This window comes from Leucopleurus acutus (assembly GCF_964270905.1).
Source record: "Leucopleurus acutus genome assembly, chromosome: 1".
In the NCBI taxonomy this organism is placed as follows: Eukaryota; Metazoa; Chordata; class Mammalia; order Artiodactyla; family Delphinidae; genus Leucopleurus; species Leucopleurus acutus.
In genome coordinates this window covers 124,866,320-124,888,166 of record NC_139142.1, presented here as the reverse complement: position 1 = coordinate 124,888,166, position 21,847 = coordinate 124,866,320, and the positions used below count along the sequence as shown (strand labels likewise).

At 36.3% G+C, this 21,847-nt stretch overlaps 1 protein-coding gene across 1 annotated transcript in view; it reads left to right on the top strand.

Moving 5' to 3' along the window:
- DNAAF4 (dynein axonemal assembly factor 4) overlaps positions 1 to 21,847 on the top strand; it is a 74,456-nt gene that overhangs the window by 48,177 nt on the left and 4,432 nt on the right. Inside the window, exons 5-6 of the mRNA XM_082846641.1 lie at positions 9,211 to 9,356; positions 10,655 to 10,764. Coding sequence (XP_082702767.1) covers positions 9,211 to 9,356; positions 10,655 to 10,764 — 256 coding nt within the window. The remainder of the gene's footprint in view (positions 1 to 9,210; positions 9,357 to 10,654; positions 10,765 to 21,847) is intronic.

The following is a 21,847-nucleotide window of genomic DNA, read 5'->3' as shown; positions in this document are numbered from 1 at the left end:
AATATGAACAGACCAATCACAAGTAATGAAATTGAAAATGTGATGAAAAATCTTCCAACAAACAAAAGTCTAGAACCAGATGGTTTCACAGGTGAATTCTATCAAACATTTAGAGACGAGCTGACACCCATCCTTCTCAAACTCTTCCAAAAAATTGCAGAGGAAGGAACACTCCCAAACTCATTCTATGAGGCCACCATCACCCTGATACCAAAACCAGACAAAGATACTACAGAAAAAGAAAATTACAGGCCAATATCACTGATGAATATAGATGCAAAGATCCTCAACAAAATACTAGCAAACAGAATCCAAAAACACATTAAAACGATCATATACCATGATCAAGTGGGATTTATCCCAGGGATGCAAGGATTCTTCAATATACATAAATCAATCAGTGTGATAAACCATATTGACAAATTGAAGAATAAAAACCATATGATCATCTCAATAGACGCAGAAAAAGCTTTTGACAAAATTCAACACCCATTTATGATAAAAACTCTCCAGAAAGTGGGCATAGAGGGAACCTACCTCAATATAATAAAGGCCATATATGAGAAACCCACAGCAAATGTCATTCTCAATGGTGAAAAACTGAAAGCATTTCCTCTAAGTTCAGGAACAAGAAAAGGATGTCCACTCCCACCACTGTTACTCAACACAGTTTTGGAAGTCCTAGCCACGGCAATCAGAGAAGAAAAAGACATAAAAGGAATACAAATTGGAAAAGAAAAAGTAAAACTGTCACTGTTTGCAGATGACATGATACTATAAATAGAGAATCCTAAAGATGCTACCAGAAAACTACTAGCGCTAATCAATGAATTTGGTAAAGTTGCAGGATACAAAATTAATGCACAGAAATCTCTTGCATTCCTATACACTAATGATGAAAGATCTGAAAGGGAAACTAAGGAAACACTCCCATTTACCACTGCTACAAGAAGAATAAAATACCTAGGAATAAACCTACCTAGGGAGACAAAAGACCTGTATGCAGAAAACTATAAGACACAGATGAAAGAAATTAAAGATGATACCAACAGATGGAGAGATATACCATGTTCTTGGATTGGAAGAATCAATATTGTGAAAATGACTGTACTACCCAAAGCAATCTACAGATTCAATGCAATCCCTGTCAAATTACCAATGGCATTTTTTACAGAACTAGAACAAAGTAATCTTTAAATTTGTATGGAGCCATAAAAGACCCCGAATAGCCAAAGCAGTCTTGAGGGAAAAAAATGGAGCTGGAGGAATCAGACTCCTTGACTTAAGGCTATACTACAAAGCTACAGTAATCAAGACAATATGATACTGGCACAAAAACAGAAACATAGATCAGTGTAACAATATAGAAAGTCCAGAGATAAACCCATGCATCTGTAGTCAACTAATGTATGACAAAGGAGGCAAGGATATACAATGGAGAAAAGACAGTCTCTTCAATAAGTGGTGCTGGGAAAACTGAACAGCTACATGTAAAAGAATGAAATTAGAACACTCCCTAACACCATAATGAAAAATAAACTCAAAATGGGTTTGAGACCTAAATGTAAGACCGGACACTATAAAACTCTTAGAGGAAAACATAAGAAGAACACTCTTAGACATAAATCACAGCAAGATCTTTTTTGATCCATCTCCTAGAGTAATGGAAATAAAAACAAAAATAAACAAATAGGACCTAATGAAACTTAAAAGCTTTTGCACAACAAAGGAACCCATAAACAAGACCAAAAGACAACCTGCAGAATGGGAGAAAATATTTGCAAACGAATCAACGGACAAAGGATTAATCTCCAAAATATATAAACAGCTCATGCAGCTCAATATTAAAGAAACAAACAACCCAATCCAAAAATGGGCAGAAGACCTAAATAGACATTTCTCCAAAGAAGACATATTGATGTACAAGAAGCACATGAAAAGCTGCTGAACATAACTAATTATTAGAGAAATGCAAATCAAAACTACAATGTGGTATCATCTCACACCAGTTAGAATGGGCATCATCAGAAAATCTACAAACAACAAATGCTGGAAAGGGTGTGGAGAAAAGGGAACCCTCTTGCACTGTTGGTGGGAATGTACAGCCACTATGTAGAACAGTATGGAGGTTCCTTAAAAAACTAAAAATAGAATTACCATATGATCCAGCAATCCCACTACTGGGCATATACCCAGAGAAATCCATAATTCAAAAAGACACATGCACCCCAATGTTCATTGCAGCACTGTTTACAATAGCCAGGTCATGGAAGCAACCTAAATGCCCATCGACAGACGAATGGATAAAGAAGTTGTGGTCCATATATACAATGTAATATTACTCAGCCATAAAAAGGAATGAAATTGGGTCATTTGTTGAGGCATGGATGGATCTAGAGACTGTCATACAGAGTGAAGTAAGTCAGAAAGAGAAAAATATTGTATATTAATGCATGTATGTTGAACCTAGAAAAATGGTTCAGATGAACCAGTTTGCAGGGCAGAAGTTGAGACACAGATGTAGAGACCAAGCTTATGGACACCAAGGGGGGAAAGCTATGGGGGCATGGCGATGGTGGTGTGATGAATTGGGCGATTAGAATTGACATGTATACACTGATGTGTATAAAATTGATGACTAATACGAACCTGCTGTATAAAAAAAATAAAATTCAAAAATTAAAAGAAAATAAAGAACTATAATTAATGTCCTCAGAGAGATGAGAACATATTTTAATCCTTGAACAACAACAAGTGGCTGTAATAAAGAATTTTTCCTAACAACAGTTTGGAAATTAAAATGTAATTTAAAAAATTAAAAATTAAATCAAATAGTTGTAATATTGTTAATTTTTTCCCAGAAAATAGAATAAGATGACAAAGAGATTTTATTATTTTATTTTATTTTATTTATTTTTGGCTGTGTTGGGTCTTTGTTGCTGCCCGCCAGCTTTCTCTAGTTGCGGCAAGCAGGGGCTACTCTTCCTTGCGGTGCACAGGCTTCTCATTGCGGTGGCTTTTCTTGTTGCAGAGCATGGGCTCTAGGCACATGGGCTTCACTAGTTGCAGCACGTGGTCTCAGTAGTTGTGGCTCACAGGCTCTAGAGCACAGGCTCAGTAGTTGTGGTGCACGGGCTTAGTTGCTTCGTGGCATGTGGGATCTTCCTGGACCAGGGATCGAACCCGTGTCCCTTGCATTGGCAGGTGGATTCTTAACCACTGCGCCACCAGAGAAGCCCCAACAAAGAGATTTTAAAATAGAAAAGATAAAACAACTAGAGTATCCATTCAGGTTGTACAACATTCCCATAATAGGAGTATTAGGAAGAGGGAAGGGAGAAACAGAGGAAAAGTAATAATTTATTAAAAATTCTTTTTTTATTGAGATTTAATTGACATTATGTTTCATGTGTACAATATAATGATTTGATATGTGTGTATATTATGAAGTGATCATCACAGTAAATCTAGCAAATATGTCCAGCACCATACATAGTTAAAATTTTTTTTCTTAAGATGAGAACTTTTAAGATTTACTCTCTTAACAACTTTCAAATACGCTATACAGCATTATTAGCGATAGTCACCAGGCTGTACATTTCATTTACAGGGCTTATGTATTGTATGAGTAGAAGTCCATACCTTTTGACCATCATCACCCACGTCCCACCCCCCACCTCTGACAACCACCAATCTGTTCTCTGTATCTATGAGTCTGTTTTTTTGTTTTAGGTTCCACATATAAGAAATAATTTTTAAAAACATTTTTTTTTAGTGAGGGGTGGTGGGAGAGATAAATCAGGAGTTTGGGATTAACATATACACACGACTGTATGTAAAATAGATAAACAAGGACCTGCTGTATAGCACAGGGAACTATATTCAATGTCTTGTAGTAATCTATAATGGAAAAGAATCTGAGAAAGAAATGTGTGTATATATATATATATTTGTTGTTGTTGTTCCTAATACTATTTTATTTTTCCTTGATCAACTATTGCAGCATTTTGCAAATTTTGTTTGTCTATTCAGAAAAGCAATTTTTGGTTTTGTTGATCTTTTATTGTTCCTTTGTTTTCTATTCCATTAATTCCTGTGTTTATTTTTATTTGGCTTCTTTTAGTTTCTTTGGGTTTTCTCTGTTCTTTATACAATTTGTCTGCATTAATTTTTGAATCTTTTAACACATGCATATGAAGTTATAATTTTTTCTCTTAAATGCTGCATTAATACATTCACCAAGTCTTGAAATCTTGTGTTTTCATTGCCATTTAGTTGCAAATATTTTGTAACCCATCATGATTTTTTTTGTCCTTGAATTATTAAGGAGATTTTTAAAAAAATTTCCAAATGTATAAAAGAGGAATGACAGTTGTTCTCATATTTTATATTATTTCGGTCATTGTGTTATATACAAATGTGTTTATAAATCATTTGTAGTTTGCTAGTGTGTATTTTTGTTTATTGTGAGTCCTTCTTTTGATATGGGCTACTTAGGTTTATTATTATAAATAAAATATATCCTGGGACCTTCCTGGTGGCACAGTGGTTAAGAATCCACCTGCCAATTCAGGGAACCCAGGTTTGAGTCCTGGTCTGGGAAGAAGCCACATGCCGTGGAGCTACTAAGCTCACGCACCACAACTACTGAGCCTGCGTGCCACAATTACTGAAGCCCATGCACCTAGAGCCCATGCTCCTCAACAAGAGAAGCTACTGCAGTGAGAAGCCTGTGCCCTGCAATGAAGAGCAGCCCCCGCTTTCCGCAACTAGAGAAAGCCTGCACACAGCAATGAAGACCCAATGCAGCCAAAAATAAATAAACTAATTAAAAAATAAAATAAAATATATCCAGACATCTTAGAATTTCCTTTTGCCCTCTTACTTTGTGATTTATATTTACCAGACTTCCTTTTTTGTTCTTTTTTCTATTTTTCTGCCTTGGATTAAATAATTTTTCTTAATTACGTCCTTTCCTTTGTACTAATTTGAAAGGTATACATTCTATTTTTGTTCTCTGAATGATCAATATTAAATTTTTTATAACTGTTTTGATACATAGATATAATTACAATTCTATTTTTAATGTGCATACTAAACAAAATTTAATCTCTACCATTACTTGTAAATATTAGAAGGAAATTTAATACATGAACTTCAGTCGTACCCATCCTCTATGTTACTGTCTAAAGATTTCATTCCACTTTTTGGCGGGAGGGACTCAACTGATCTCACCTTATTTTTAAACCTCTATATTTAGTCGTTAGTGTGGCTTTACCACATATACTCATTACTATTTCTGTTGACCCATATTTACTGCTTTTTAATTATCTTTGCTTCTTGCATCTAAGTTCTTTCTGGATCCAATTACCTTTCCTTTAAGTAAATCCTTTAGTAGTTTTTAAATTTTTTTTAACATCTTTACTGGCGTATAATTGCTTTACAGTGGTGTGTTAGTTTCTGCTTTATAACAAAGTGAATCAGTTATACATATATATATATCCCCATATCTCCTCCCTCTTGCATCTCCCTCCCACCCTCCCTATCCCACCCCTCTAGGTGATCACTGAGCTGAGCTGATCTCCCTGTGCTATGCGGCTGCTTCCCACTATTTGTCTATTTTACATTTGGTAGTATAAGTCCATGCCACTCTCTCACCTCGTCCCAGCTTACCCTTCCCCCTCTCCGTGTCCTCAAGTCCATTCTCTACGTCTGTGTCTTTATACCTGTCTAGTAGTTCTTTAATAAAGATCTGAACGTTAAGTTCAGTTATTTTTATTTTGTTATTGTTATTCAGTGATGTTTTAGATGGTTGTAGAATTCAAGATTGACAGTTATTTTCCATCAGTAACTTGAAGATATGTCTATTGTCTTCTGACTTTTAATATTGCTGCTGGGAAGTCTGCTCTTGATTTAATATTGATCCTTTGTAAGGTAAATCCATCCTTTGTCTCTGGTTGCTTTAAAATTCTTCACTTTGGTATATGTTGATTTTATTACTCTAAGTGCAGTTTTATATTTATTCATCTCATAATATCAGAAGTTGGAGTATAATTTCACTCAAAGAACGTATGTCTTACCTCAGTTCTGGGAAGTTATAAGCTATTGTTTTCAAATAGCAAATTGTTTTCAAATTGCCTTTATCTTCCTTGGCTGCGTTCTGTATAATATCCTCAGATCTGTCTTCTAGTTTGCAAATTTTCTTCAAATATGCCTAATGTGCTGTTAAACTTGTCCTAGAAGTTTTCAATTTCAGGGATAATATTTTTCATTTTGCAAGTTCTGTTTGCTTCTTTCATACCTGTTTGTTCTTTTTTCATTACCTTAGTTTTTCATTATGTATTTTAGCCTATCTTAGCTCTTTAAGTAAGCATGTTTTAAATTATTATAGTCTCTTTCAGATTGTTCTGGTATTTCAGATTCTTAATAGGCCAGTCCTCCTGTTTGTTGTGTCTGCTGACTGTTCTCCGTACTCTAAGGAAGAAACATACATTGTATCCACATGTGATTTGTAGTTTTTGTTTGTGTGCTCATCTTCAGCACGGATTATTTTTATGTGTGCATATGAGGAAATTTCATGTGTAGTGGTTTGCAGAAGTAGAATTACTCGAAAGGGATACCTGAAGTTTAGGTTTCTCATGAGAGACGTTTTTTCTTCTCTTATCCAGAGCCCCAGGAGGAGACATGCTTCACTTTCTTGGAGTTGTGGACAGAGATTTTATGTGTCCATTTCACTGAGAGTGTAGCCCTTCTCAGGCTGTAATTGCATTCTCAGCTTTCACCTCTGTACCTATATGAGCATTAAATTTCCAGTCTTTATCCTTTATATATAGTCTCTAATATATATATGTATAATATATAATATATTCATATATATAAAATTTCAGATACAGATATGGATATCTAGATAGATATATACCTTCATAGGTATACCTATATAGATATCTATATCTATATCTGAAATCTTCCAAATAGCTTTTTGTCAGCTTTTGAGATTACCCTGGCTATAAATTGCTGATAAGGCTTTTCTTTTGCATAGGTTTTGAACTGAACTATGTACTTGAAACTTTTGTTTATTTGTTATATTTTTATCAAGCATTTTATGTGTTCATAGCATTTTGTCTGCTTGTAAAATTGCTTGTTAAAGTTTGTAAAAACTTTAACCTATGCTGCTGAAAACAGAAAGCTAATTTCTTTTTATGTTTTTCTGTTTGTCTTATTTTACTGTAAGAGTTTGAAAGCTAGATATCCTATTTTTAATGTAACTCATGGTCACCATAATGATTTCCATAAGCATTTTCAAATGTTTATTCATTTACTTTTGTTTAACAAAATTAATAGCAAAGTAATTTTTAAATTTCTCATTATGGAAGAATAGTGCTTATTCCCTCCATGTTGTGTATCCTAGTAATCATTAGTATAAAATGCGAACTTATATACTTCATTTTTACTTTTTATTCTGTTTTCCTTCTGTTGTAGTAACATTAAAAAATCTTACAACATTTTTTCGTGTGTTTTAGAAAACCCATCCTTTTTCATTTTTACCCTCAGGTTTCCCACTCCTGAGTTCTTAATTTTATTTGTCCATGTTCTGGAACATTTCTTTGAGTAATTCAGAAAACATGACTAGATGGTATATTTACTTAGTTCTTACATATCTAGGAATGTCTCTTGGCTTCACAAGTGAACAACAGTTTACCAGGCTATAAAATTCTTAGGACATTGTGTTAGGTAGGTTCAAGCCAACTGCTGAAATAAAGAGGTCCAAAGTTACAGACCAAATAAGATAGAAATTGAATTCTCTGTAATCTAAGACTTATTATGTAACAGCAATCAATCTAGGCCTGATAGATGGCTTTGTTCCACGGGGCCATCTAAGCTGGTGGGGCCACATATATCATCACATCATTTGGCTTCCATTTCTGTGTCCAAGGTGGATGCTGCAGTTGGCATTGTTTTTTAGCCAGTGGAAGGGGAAAGAGGACGTCCATTGCAAGTAGATTTACATGTAAGATAATGATCCATAAGTTTTATACAGCACTTATATTCATATTCTGTTGTCTCAGGTTTGGCACATAACTACACCACTCTTAAGGGAGGCTGAACTTTGTTGAAGTTACTTTCTTTGTTTGAGTCCTTATTCTTTCTTTCTTGCTCCCCTCCTCCCTCCCTTTGAAATGTTAATTCATGCCATTTTCAATTTTTCTTTAAAATGGAAGTTTTATTTTTTTTTAATTTTCTCTCTTTTTTTCAGATATTTTAAAAAATATATAAATTTATTTATTTTTGACTGAGTTGGGTCTTTGTTGCTGTGTGCAGGCTTTCTCTAGTTGCGGCGAGTGGGGCTTACTCTTCGTTGTGGCTCACAGGCTCTAGGTGCATGGGCTTCAGTAGTTGTGGCACACGGGCTTAGTTGCTCTGCAGCATGTGGGATCTTCCCAGACCAGGGCTTGAACTCGTGTCTCCTGCATTGGCAGGCAGATTCTTAACCACTGCATCACTTCCAGTTCCCTAAATTGGAAGTTTTATATCTTAATTTTATGTATTCATTTTATATCAAGGATATTAACTCTCTGTCATGTTTCTGGAAAATCTTTTTTTAAACAATTTTGATATTTGCCTTTTAAATCTGTATATCATGTTTTTAGTACTCTTCCTTTTTAGTACCTTTCCTTCCCTTTATTCATATAGTTTATATTCTAACATATAGATTAATTTCTTCTCTTATATTGACTTAATAATTATTACATCTAACTACCTTTATACAAATGTATGGCCTTTCATTACAACTCTTTGCCTGTTCCCATTAGCTGTCTTTAATAGCTGAAAAACTTTTATATCATCACCAGGGAGCTTATAGAAGATACTGATATCAGAGCTTAAGGAAAATGATGGCTTTGCCTAGGTGCCCTCCTCTAGAGTTGATGTAGTTTAAGTTGCCTAGAGTGGCTTCCTCTATAGTGAATGTAAGTTAGACACTGTGTGGTTTAACAAAGAGAACCCCAGAAAAGTAGCTGAGGTCATTGAAAGAACAGATAATTAGCTGCCATAATTTCAATGAGGGATTTTACATGCCTTATTGTAGAAAATATGTTTGGATTATTTGTATAGGATTTTAGAAGTAGCTTTAATGTGTAATTACCTTAAAAGTCAGTTTGCTAACTAGGAAATGAGAGATAAATAACTTAGTTGCTAATATTGTTTTTGAAGGGAGAAATTCAGAAATTATATTTTTTGAGAAGTTAAAGGAAGACAGTATTCCTGCTCCTCGCTCTGTCGGCAATATTAAAATCAACTTTACCCCTCGAGTATTCCCAACTGCTCTCCGGGAATCACAGGTAGCAGCAGAAGAGGAGGTTGGTATACTTGCTGTTAGTTACAGTGACCACAATGAAAATATTTTTTATTCCATATATTGAAACTGTTACTGGGTCTGAATTTTTAAAGTATTCATTAGGCTAAAGATATTACTTCATGAAAAAATTTAATATTTCCTTTTGAGAAAAATATATTTTGCAGGATTTTTATTTCTTTTTTGGCTCCGGAATGCTGATGAGAAAACACTGGTTTAATATCCAGTGTTGTTGCTTATCCCAGGAGATAAAATGTTGCATGTGCATTTATTTTATCAAATACATCATTTTCCATAATAGATTTGTAAACTTTGGGTCAGTGTATGTCGCGGTAAGAAAAGATTTGTAAATTTATTATTTTATTACAATTAATTATTAATATCAAGTATTTCTAATGTGACATTTGGCATTAATATCTTTCATTCATTTATAAATTCCTGAGCTCTGGGATTTTGAATATTGTATATTTAGTTGTGTAAGCAGTAAGAACTGTTTTGTTTTTTTTTTACTGTAAGGTGTGAACTGATACCTCAATTGAAAAGTTGTGGAAATAATTGAATCTCCTTAAGATATAATGACACTTAATAAATATTAATTTTTTTCTTATTATTAATAGCATATTTCTATATTTTATTATTTATAAAAGTATCTCTGTAACTATAAAATTATAATTTTAAAAATCATTTATATATTTTTATAATGTAAAAAATATATATATATATACATTATAAACAAGAAAAATAAAACAATATTCACATGAACTCCCAGAAATTTGGATGAAATTTGGACTAGAAATTTTTATACATTTGATCTTAATCAGCTAGTGAAGTTTAAAAAAAAGCTTAAAGATGTATAAAAACTAGAAGTTTAAAATCACCACCATCAATTATTTTATCAGTCTGCTCAGACTGCTGTAACAAAGTACATAGACTGGGTGGCTTAAAGAACAGGCAATTACTTCTCACAGTTCTGGAGGCTGGGAAGTCCAAGGTCAGGACGCTGGGGTGGGGTGGGGTGCCAGCATGCCTTCTGGTCTCTTCCTCTTCTTATAAGGACACTAATCTTACGATGGGAGTCTCATCCTCATAACCTCATCCAAGCTTAATTATCGCCCAAAGGCCCCATCTCCAAATACCATCACATTGGTGATTAGGGCTTCAACATATGAATTTTGGAGGACACAAACATTCAGTCCATAACAAATAGTATTTCCATCTTGTATAGGAAGATGGAAAATCTAAAAGTAACTTTTAATAAAACAAGACTTTTGTGTCCTTCATTAAACTTCATTCTCATTTCAGTGGCTACATAAACAAGCAGAGGCGCGAAGAGCAACGAATACTGACATTCCTGAACTTTGTGATTTAAAAGAAGAGGAAAAGAACCCAGAATGGTTGAAGGACAAAGGAAAGTAAGTTGTTTGAACTCTGCCCATGAGATTTATAATAAATTTATGTAGATATTAATACATATTTTCTAGTTATCTTGACATATGTGTGTGTGTGAGTTTGGGGGAGAAATAATGCAAATATGCCAATTCTGTAGGTAGTGCTTCCATATTTAAAAAGTCAGATCTTATAACAAATAAGGCTCTTATTTTTATTACTTTTGTATTTATATGTCATGGAAATGAAAAATATCACGTCTTTTGGATTGCTTATCAAAATCCCTTTTTAAATCACTTAATGTTTAACATAAGTCCTTCATACTACTTCCCTTAAAATCATGGTTCTTTGGGGACTTCCCTGATGGCACAGTGGTTGGGAGTCCGCCTGCCAGTGCAGGGGACATGGGTTCGAGCCCTGGTCCAGGGGGATCCTACATGCCGCGGAGCAACTAAGCTCGTACGCCACGGCTGCTGAGCCTGTGCTCTAGAGCCCATGAGCCACGGCTGCTGAAGCCCATGTGCCACAAGTGCTGAGGCCCCAGTGCCTGGAGCCCGTGCTTCGCAACAAGAGAAGCCACAGCAATGAGGAGTCTGCACAACGCAACGAAGAGTGGCCCCCGCTCGCCGCAACTAGGGAGGGGCCTGTGTGCAGAAGCAAAGACCCAACACAGCCAAAAATAAATAATAAATAAATTTATTAGAAAAAAAAATCATGGTTCTTTAAAACTAGAGCTACTTTGGTTAGTCATATCCATCTTTAAAAGATTATCAAATTATCCTATAAATTTTCATTTTATATCCAGACAGTCCTTTTATTTATTTGTATGTGACTCTATGTGTAAACTTTTAGACAGTTAACAACAATGAATTCTGCTATATTCTGTGGTAATTCGAGTTCATATTTTGAGGCAATTTTGTAGATATTATTTATCTCATTTTATACACTTTTGTATTATTTTCCTATTGCTGCCATAGCAAACTACCACAAACTTAGTGTCTTAAAACAATACAAATTTATTATCTTATAGTTCTGGAGGTCAGAAGTCTAAAATGGGTTTTTCTGGGCTAAAATCAAGATATCAGTTGCAATCCTTCTGGAGGCTGTAAGGGAGAATCTATTTTCTTGGGTTTTCCAGCTTTGAGACTGCCCACATTCCTTGGCTCATGGCCCCCAACCAGCAGTTGCGTCACTCTGAACTTTGCTTCCATAGTCACCTCTCCTTGTCTGACTCTGGCTCTCCTGCCTCCCTCTTGCTTTTATAAGTGCCGTTGTAATTACATTAGTCCCACTTGTATAATCCAGGATAATCTCCTACTGCAAGATCCTTAACTTAATCACATCTGGAAGGTTCTTTCTAACTAAGCATTTTAGTTAATATATTCACAGGTTTTGGGGATTAGGATGTGGACATCTTTGGTGGGGAGATTTATCTGTCTAACCACAAAATCTGTGTTTTTCTTTTCTCATCTTCTCTCTGTTCATCCTTGGTCTTTTCTCGTATCTGATAACAACACCAGAGATTGATTTGTGGAGTTGAGCTGGAGTTAACAATTTTTCTGAAGTTCAGAAGCCTGGGGCTGACAGGTTTGTTCCTCTTACTCCCAACAAAAATCCCCTCTGCTTCTTCTCCATCTATTAAACCATTAAATAAATATCTGTTGATTACTTGCGGTTTGTCAGACTGTAGGCTAGGCTCTGAGCTACAGAGATCAGTAGAGAAGAGGGACATATACAAGTACTTATAACACTGTGTGGGAAGTACAATACATAGAAAATACAAATACTTATAACACTGTGTGGGAAGTACAATACATAGAAAGAACAAGGTAAATGAGAGTACAGAAGAGGGGCACCTAACCTTAAAGGAAGAAAGGTAGTTTCAGGAAGAGCTTCCTAAAGAATATAGCACCTGAGCTCCTCTTAATGATAAGGAGGAGTTTCAGGAGGAAGGACAGAAAGGCAATAGCAGAGGAGACAGTATGAGCAAAAGCTCAGAGGCAAGAATACTGTGATATATAGGTCAGGAACTGGGTAGTTTATTGCTTGCTGAAACATAAATTTGGTGCTAGGAATAATGCCAAATGAACCTAGAAAAATAGGCAGTGGCCTTGTGTTATTCTTACATTGTATTCTGTAAGGTGGGGAAAAATGTGTTGCAGAAACTATGGCAGAGGTCTTGAACCATTATGACATTGTTTTAGGGTGAAGAGGAGAGCAGTGTGAGAAATACTCAGGAGGTAAAATAGGGAGGACTTCTTGAGTGATTGTTGGGGAGTGAGAGAAGAGTAGTTGTGGGCGACTTTGGGTTTCTAGTTTCAATGACTGATTATATGATGCCACCAACTGAATTAGAGAACTCTAGAAGAGAGCCATTTAGGAGGGAATGTAGGTAAGTTCAGTTCTGAATATGTTGAGTTTGAGCTGCCTCTTGGTCAGTCTGGCTGACAGTGTCCAGCAAGTTTGAAACTCAGGGGAGAGGCCAACAGTGTATTATGGATTTGGAGGTTATCAGCATTTACGTAGCAGTTGATTTACAAGAGTAGGTGAGATATCTGAAAAGAGCACGTAGACCAGAGGAGTAGTGGCCTAAGGATAAAACCCTGTGACCTACCAACATTTGAAGACCTGGTAAAATAAAGGAGTACACAAAAATACTCCGAGAAGCCAATGGAATAGAAACTTTCAGAGTTTTTGTTTTGTTTTGTTCTTCTTTAAGAATAGAAAAGGTTTGAATAGATGTGCAGATGAGACAGAAGAGGTGGCTGAACTGTCCTCGAGAAGAGTGGAGAAAATTGGGTCAAGGCCAAAGGTAGATGGTTTATCCTGATTTTGTTTTTGTTTTTCCTCTTGTTAAAAGTTGCATTCTGGGTTTCCCAGGTGGCGCAGTGGTTGAGAGTCCGCCTGCTGATGCAGGGGACGCGGGTTCGTGCCCCGGTCCGGGAAGATCCCACATGCCGCAGAGCGGCTAGGCCCGTGAGCCATGGCCGCTGGGCCTGCATGTCCGGAGCCCGTGCTCTGCAACAGGGGAGGCCACAGCAGTGAGAGACCCGCGTACCGTAAAAAAAAAAAAAAAAAAAAAAAAAAAAGTTGCATTCATTTTTACACTTTATGATAAAGATATATCTTTTGAAAAAAATTTACACTGCACATCAATTTAAAGTCCCCCTTGGTTTTTTTGTTTTTTGTTTTTTTTTAACATCTTTATTATAAGTGCTTTACAATGGTGTGTTAGTGTCTGGTTTATAACAAAGTGAATCAGTTATACATATACATATGTTCCCATATCCCTTCCCTCTGGCATCCCCCTCCCTCCCACCCCTCTAGGTGGTAACAAAGCACCAAGCTAACCTCCCCGTGCTATGCGGCTGCTTCCCACTAGGTATCTGTTTTATGTTTGGAAGTGTATATATGTCCATGCCACTCTCTCACTTTGTCACAGCTTACCCTTCCTCCTCCCCTTATCATCAAGTCCATTCTCTAGTAGGTCTGTGTCTTTATTCCTGTCTTGCTACTAGGTTCTTTGTGACCTTTTTTTTTTTTTTCTTAGATTCCATATATATGTGTTAGCATACGGTATTTGTCTTTCTTTTTCTGACTTACTTCACTCTGTATGACAGACTCTGGGTTTATCCACCTCACTACAAATAACTCAGTTTCGTTTCTTTTTATGGCTGAGTAATATTCCATTGTATATATGTGCCACATCTTCTTTATCCATTCATCTGTTGAATGGACACTTAGGTTGCTTCCATGTCCTGGCTATTGTAAATAGAGCTGCAATGAACATTTTGGTACTTGACTCTTTTTGAATTATGGTTTTCTCAGGGTATATGCCAAGTAGTGGGAGTGCTGGGTCGTATGGTAGTTCTATTTGTAGTTTTTTAAGGAACCTCCATACTGTTCTCCATAGTGGCTGTATCAATTTACATTCCCATCAACAGTGCAAGAGGGTTCCCTTTTCTCCACACCCTCTCCAGCATTTATTGTTTCTAGATTTTCTGATGATGGCCATTCTGACTGGTGTGAGATGATATCTCATTGTAGTTTTTTTTTTTTTTTTTTTGTGGTACGCGGGCCTCTCATTGCTGTGGCCTCTCCCGTTGCGGAGCACAGGCTCCGGACGTGCAGGCTCAGCGGCCATGGCTCACGGGCCCAGCCGCTCCACAGCATGTGGGATCTTCCTGGACCGGGGCACGAACCCCGGAAGGATTGGGGTGGGAGTTGGAGTCAGTTATGGCAGAACAGGAGTAAGAAAGTGCAAAGGAATAGAGGGGGATGAGAGTAGGAAAGACCAGCAAATACGAACTTTCATGTGAGGACAAAGAAGAAGCATGCTTTTAGATCAGCCCAAAGATAGCAGGTTGATGGAGATGGTTAGAAAGTCCTTTGGCATAAGATGTTTTTGGTGCTGGGACTGGCTAAACATCTTAGACAGTGTTTGGTCTGGTCTTATTTTTGATATACTAATGCTGTGATTTCGATTTAAGTGTGGAAAGAGCAGATAAGATCATTGAGCTGAGGTTGGCATTTGACAAGTACAGCAAAAGACGTGTGTGTGTGACTGCTGGCAAAAGCAATGAATTGCCAGCAACCTCTTGCAAAAATGTACTTGGTTGCAGTCAGGTGTGACTGGTAGATTGTAATCACTTCAGTCTCTGTTGTTTTTTGTACCTTTTTGCCTCACTGCCTCCAATTAGGTAGAATAAGAAAGAGAAGCAAAATAGGAGAAGAAAAGAGTTAAAAATGAGGAGAGATGGAAGAAAACTTAGTAACTAGTGACACCCAGGGAAACAAAGTACAGTTAATCATAGTGCCAAGTACAAACAGATAAAAGGAAAGGTACTAATTATTAGAGAGAAATGTATCCTCTCTGGCAATGTAATGCAGTACAAAAGACAGAAACAGACATAATAGAACCCATTCAGAAGCAGTGTTGAATTTAAGCCAAAAGATAAAATACTTTCATCTCCAGAGGCTTTGTTTCATGCTAGCCTTCTATATTTACACAGGTAAAAACAATCCAACTGTCCTTTATTGTTTTTAAACCCGTGGGTAGAAGTGGACAAGACTTCCAAAAGAGCAATAGTTTGAGAAAACTGTTTATGGGATTGTATCTACTCAAAAGAGACTCTTAGAAAAAGCCATAGAATGTTTTCATTTTTTTAACCTAGCATTCTATTGCCAAGTCTTAGTTTTAAATGCCAAATCTGCCTTTCAGGAAAATTTGTAAGCTTAGGTAATTTTATTTGCTCATGAGAACATTTTACCGTTGGCAATTAACATTGTACCAGATAGCTTTTTACTGAGAACATCTCACATAAAACGGAGTTTCTGTGCTCTAATTTATATATTCGCATGGTGTGTTGTTATTTAACAGCCTTACATGACTCAGAACCTGTAAATAATAGCTACCCTTCCAGTCACTTATAATCATATAAGGTTAGATGAATTGTTGTTCTGTCCCACTGATGTTACTTTGTGCTTGAGTTTTAGCATGCGTTTTTTTGGATACTCTCTTAACCCCAGTCTGAAAGTTCCTTCTTCCCCCACATTAGGACCACTTGAATGCCATCTGCATACCTCACACTCCACAGCAAATTGTAATGTTAGATAGGAGGAAATTAAGGATATATAATTCTACAATCTAGCACCCAGCATCATATTACTGTTGTTACGTAAAATTACCTACATTAGTTCTAGTGTCTGAATTTTCTTTTTTTTTTTCTTGGCCTAAGTGTCAGATTTTATAGCCTGCCCAATACTCCAGTCCTTTTAAGACTGAGGCTCTGCTTTGCTTTTACTTATTCTCTTTCCACCCAAGTTAATTCTCTTCTGAACCCCAGCTTTGTGTGTGGGAGCCTGCTATTTGATGACCGACTAACCTAGTACCAACTTGTGCCAGTCTGAATTTCTGTTTGCTTGCTGTTTGTGAATTTTCTGTAGCTGGATTCTATCTGCCTGTCTGGATGTCCTTTTACTTCACGTTGGACTTTTTGTTACTGATTGTTAACCACCTGTTACCATCTTCTCCCAACACAGCATACAGTTTTACTTGCCAGATTGAATTTCTTTCTAACACTTTGGTTTGGATCCATGCCCTGGCAAGGACTGTGAAGAGTTAGCCTACCACAGTTTCATAGGTGCTGACAGAAGTCAGGAGACTCATGAGTCAAAGAGAAAGGACTTTACTGTTCAAGTCACATCAAACAGCATGACCTTCATGTTGGCTCCCTCTGCCCCTAAAGTCCCATGGGGCCAATGCAGAGGGGGACCCAGGTGGATGCTGTACACACAGTAGGTTTGGTACCATAGCTGAGAAGACCAAGCTTAAGGAACACAGTTTTTTATAGAGGATTATTAGCAAACCTGTCCAATTTTTGCCTCACAAGGTGATGATATCTTTATTATACTGAGCAGTGAATAAATCTATTCTTTGCCCCAGAGAGAGACACTATCTCTGTCTTCCAAGGCTGTGCACTATACAAACATCTTTGAAAAGATAGTCCCAAACAGAAGCTGTCAGTGCATCTGACATATGACACGCAGGGTAAAAGACCCATGGAGAATTGTCTCCCAGTATCCTCTTGTACTTGCCTACTTTCAGAACAGATCTGCCAAATCTGCCTTGCTCTGCTGCATTTTTTACAACTTTATTTGTTTATGGAGATAAGACAGTTTTCTTATGCTGCTACCTTTTGCCTGACTTAAAGAAGTTTAGAAGCCATATTCTAAGATGACTTCTTTGACATAATTATAATTTTGTTTGTTGATTGTATGTATTTTACAGCCCATAATATTCTGTTGCAGTACAGTCCCTATTATGGCCTAACTTGTCATTTTATTTTGTATGCAGTATCCTTTTCCTCCTTCCATCCTGAGTGCTAAATTGTACTGGTTGATGTTCCTTCACTAAGGTGCACTAATACTCAGTTTTAGAAGCTCTTGAGATACCAAGAATGTTTTCTACCCACATAAGATGCTGAAAGAAACCAGGACCTTAAAAGGCTTTTGAGGGGTAGGTGGCTGTTAGAGTCCTTATTACCCACAAAACAGAGCTGTTGTGTCTTGTATCGGAATATGTGTTACTCTCTGCCTCCATTGCTGTTTCTAAGCCCCACTGCTTTTTTTTTTTTAAATAAGCAAACATTGTTATAGTTTAACTGGCAGATTTTTTCTTACTATATATAAAATGACGGTGTGACATATAATCTGTAACATCTCAGTATACAAAGAACAGTACTATCAACGTACAAATTCTACATCTTGCTTCCTTTAGTCATTTCTTTTTTTTTAAATTAATTTTTATTGGAGTATAGTTGCTTTACAATGTTGTGTTAGTTTCTACTGCACAGCAAAGTGAATCAGCTATACATATACATATATCCCCTCTTTTTTGGATTTCCTTCCCATTTAGGTCACCACAGAGCACTGAGTAGAGTTCCCTGTGCTATACAGTATGTTCTCATTTGTTATCTATTTTATACCTAGTATCAATGTGAGCCCCACTGCTTTTGATTTCTCTTAACTCTTTTCTGCCCCTTTCTTTGCTTCCCTCCACATTGCTTCTTTCTTATCACTCCTGCTTCTTGTAGCTTCTCCTGTGCTGAACTGTTGCTCAAAATGTTTGGCCCTTTTGGCCATTGCCAATCAGAATGTTTCTTTCTTTACAAAGTCAAACCAATCAATCGTCATAAAAATGACAGGAGTGTTTGCAATTCTCCACGTCTCTTTTGTTCTTTCTGTACAGTCAGTACCATAAGGACTCAATATGTTTTGAATGAGTACTTTTGCATAATTCTTTTCGTTGGCATTGCTTTATTTGGAGCCATCAGGCGAGACTTACTGGTTATTAGCTTCTCTGTTTAAATTTGGTGTTCAAAGGCTACTGCCCTTAAGACAGGTTTAATTTTTTTTCCCTTTCCTTTTGAAATTCAGCTATTTCTGAGTTCAGAACCATTCTGAAAGCCATAAAGCAAATTATGCTTTATTGGATGTTTGTACTGGTATTGAACTTTAAAGAATATAATGTTCATTTGGATTTATATTTTAATATATATGTAAACATTAAAAATGTTTAATACTTCATATTTCTTGCTATTATGCCTCCTACAGTGGCTCTTATTTTTTTTTAATTTTTATTGTCGTATAGTTGATTTATAATGTTGTGTTAGTTTCAGGTGTACAGCAAAGTGAATCTGTTATACATATATATATATGCACTCTTTTTTAGATTCTTTTCCCATATAGATCATTACAGAGTGTTGAGTAGAGTTCCCTGTGTTATACAGTAGGACCTTATTAGTTATCTGTTTTATATATAGTAGTGTGTATATGTCAATCCCAATCTCCCAGTTTATCCCTCTCCCCACTTTTCCCTCCTACATGATACACTGGTTTGTTTCCTACATGCTACACTGGTTCTTTTAATACTGCTCATCGTAAGCTGTTCTTCCCTTAGAATCTGGGAGAATTTTTCTGTTAAAACTGTTACATTATAAAACTGTAAACTTATATTAAAGATGAAAAATGGAGCTCCAAACAAATGTATTAATATAAGGTTTATATAGATATAGACCAATGGAATAGATAGCCCAGAAACAACCTTCACAAACAACCTTCAATATTTGATGGAGAAAGGATGTTGTTTTTCAACAAATGGTGTTGGGAAAACTGGATATCCAGTTTTCATTTCATTTTCAGCCTTTATTCCAAAGAATGAATTTGAACCCTTACCTAACACCATATACAAAAATTAACTCAAAATGGATCAAACACCTAAACATAAGAGCTAAAACTATAAAACTCTTAGGGGAAAACATAGGATTCTTCATGACATTGGATTTGGCAATATTTCTTGGATGTAACATCAAAAGCACAGGCAACAAAAGAAAAAATGGTTATTTTGTAATGCGTCAAAATTAAAACCTTTTTGCATCAAAGACACTGTCAACAGAGTGAGAAGACAACCCATGGAATAGAGAAAATATTTGCAAATCATATATCTGAAAAGGGTTGATATCAGAATACATATAAAGAACTTCTACAACTCAACAGTAAAAAATAAACAGCCTGATTAAAAAATGTGCAAAGGACTTAAATAGACCTTTCTTCAAAGATATGCACATGGCTAATAAGCACGTGGAAAGATGTCAAACATCACTAATCATTCAGAAAATGCAAATGAAAAGCACAATGAGATAATACTTCACACACAGAAGGATGGCTATTATTAAAAAAAAACAAACAACAACAAAAAAACAGAAAATAACAAGTGTTGATGAGGTTGTAGAAAAATTGGAACCCTTGAACGCTGTTGGTGGGAATGTAAAATGGTGGTGCACAGTAGAGAAAACAGTATGGAGGCTCCTCAAAAAGTTAAAAATAGGCTTACCATATGAGGGAATTCCCTGGCAGTCCAGTGGTTAGGATTCCGTGCTTCCATTGCAGGGGGCACGGGTTCGAACCCTGGTTAGGGAACTAAGATCCTGCATGCTGTGCAGCATGACCAAAATAAAAAGAATTCCCATATGATCCAGCAGTTCTGTCTAGATATACACACAAAAGTATTGAAAGCAGGGACACAAACAGATATTTGTATACCCATGTTTATAACAGCATTATTCACAATAGCCAAAAGGTGAAAGCAACCGAAGGGTCTATTGATGGATAAATGAATAAACAAATGTGATATATCCATACAGGAGACTATTATTCAACCTTAGAAAGGAAGAAAATATTGTCACGTGCTACAACATGATGAACCTTGAAGACATTATGCTAAGTAAAATAAGCTAGGCACAAAAGGACATATTGTCCTTATATGACTCCACTTATATGAGGTACCTAGAGTAGTCAGACTCACAGCGACAGAAAAAGAATGATGGTTGTCAAAGGTAGGAGGGAATGGGGAGTTATTGTTCAATAGGTGTAGAGTTTCATTTTGGGAAGATGAAAAAGTTCTAGATATGGATGGTGCTGATGGTTGTACAAAAGTGTGTAAAGTGTGTATGCATTTAATGCCACTAAGCTGTACACTTAAAAATGGTTAAAGTGGTAAATTTTAAAATTAAAATTAAATTAATTTAAAAGGAAGGTTTGTAGTAGACACAATAGGTTATCTAGCCAACATTTATCATCTCCTTTTATCCTTGTTGGCGGAGTCCCTATTTTGTTTAGGTGTGTAGACCTTGCCTATGTGACTTAGGGTGGGGACCCTGTCCCAAGTTCAGCTATAAATTCTGATTGACTGCAACAAATCAGGATTACTTTCATTACACTGCTGGTGTGTGTGTGTGTTTTATGTATATGTGCAGTAATGTGTATTATAATATTGTTTATAAAAGCTAAGTATTGGGAAACAAAACACCTAGGTGTCTCTCAGTAGGAGGAGACTGGTTTTAGAAATCCTTGCACAAATGAGAGAGTGGTCTGTAAAAATCTCTGCAAAAATAGTATATCTCTATATTTATTAACATGGACAGATGGTCATATTGTTGAATTTTTTCAAACGTTCCCAAACAGCAGTAGTATATAGCATTGAGGAGTGAAACTGGAGAGAGAGAGAGAGAGAATGGGTAGAAGGATTGAGAACAGGAGAAACTGGTGGGTTTTTTTAAGGCAAAATTTTTTTTTTAAGGCAAAATATATATTAAGGATAGATATTTTTGGTCAGTGAGATGGGAAAGGAAGTGAACTGGGAGATTTCTGGGCAAGATTTTCTTGCTCTCAAGGAGCATATACCAGAAAATACCGTCCCATTTTCTTCTAATGAATATTGTGCCTGAATGTGGCACCTTGAACTATGCATGAGGAAAACCAGCTCCAGGATGAAGTAGCTGCTGAGTCCAGTAGGGTGGAGAAATGGAAGGAACCTGAGGCCTTGATAAGATCCTTGTTCTGCTGATCATATTGGGCATGGAGCCTTTCCCTCTGAACTTGTTTAATGTGAGGTGATCTATTTCCTTCCTTGTTTAAACCAGTTTGAGTTGAGCTGCTGTTCCTTGCAGTCAGAAACATCCTAGCTGAAACGAGACATTTCAGAAAGGTAAACTGTTCCCACAGAATTAACTTTTCTAGTTTGAGGAAGTTATTTTAAACTTGAGTCAG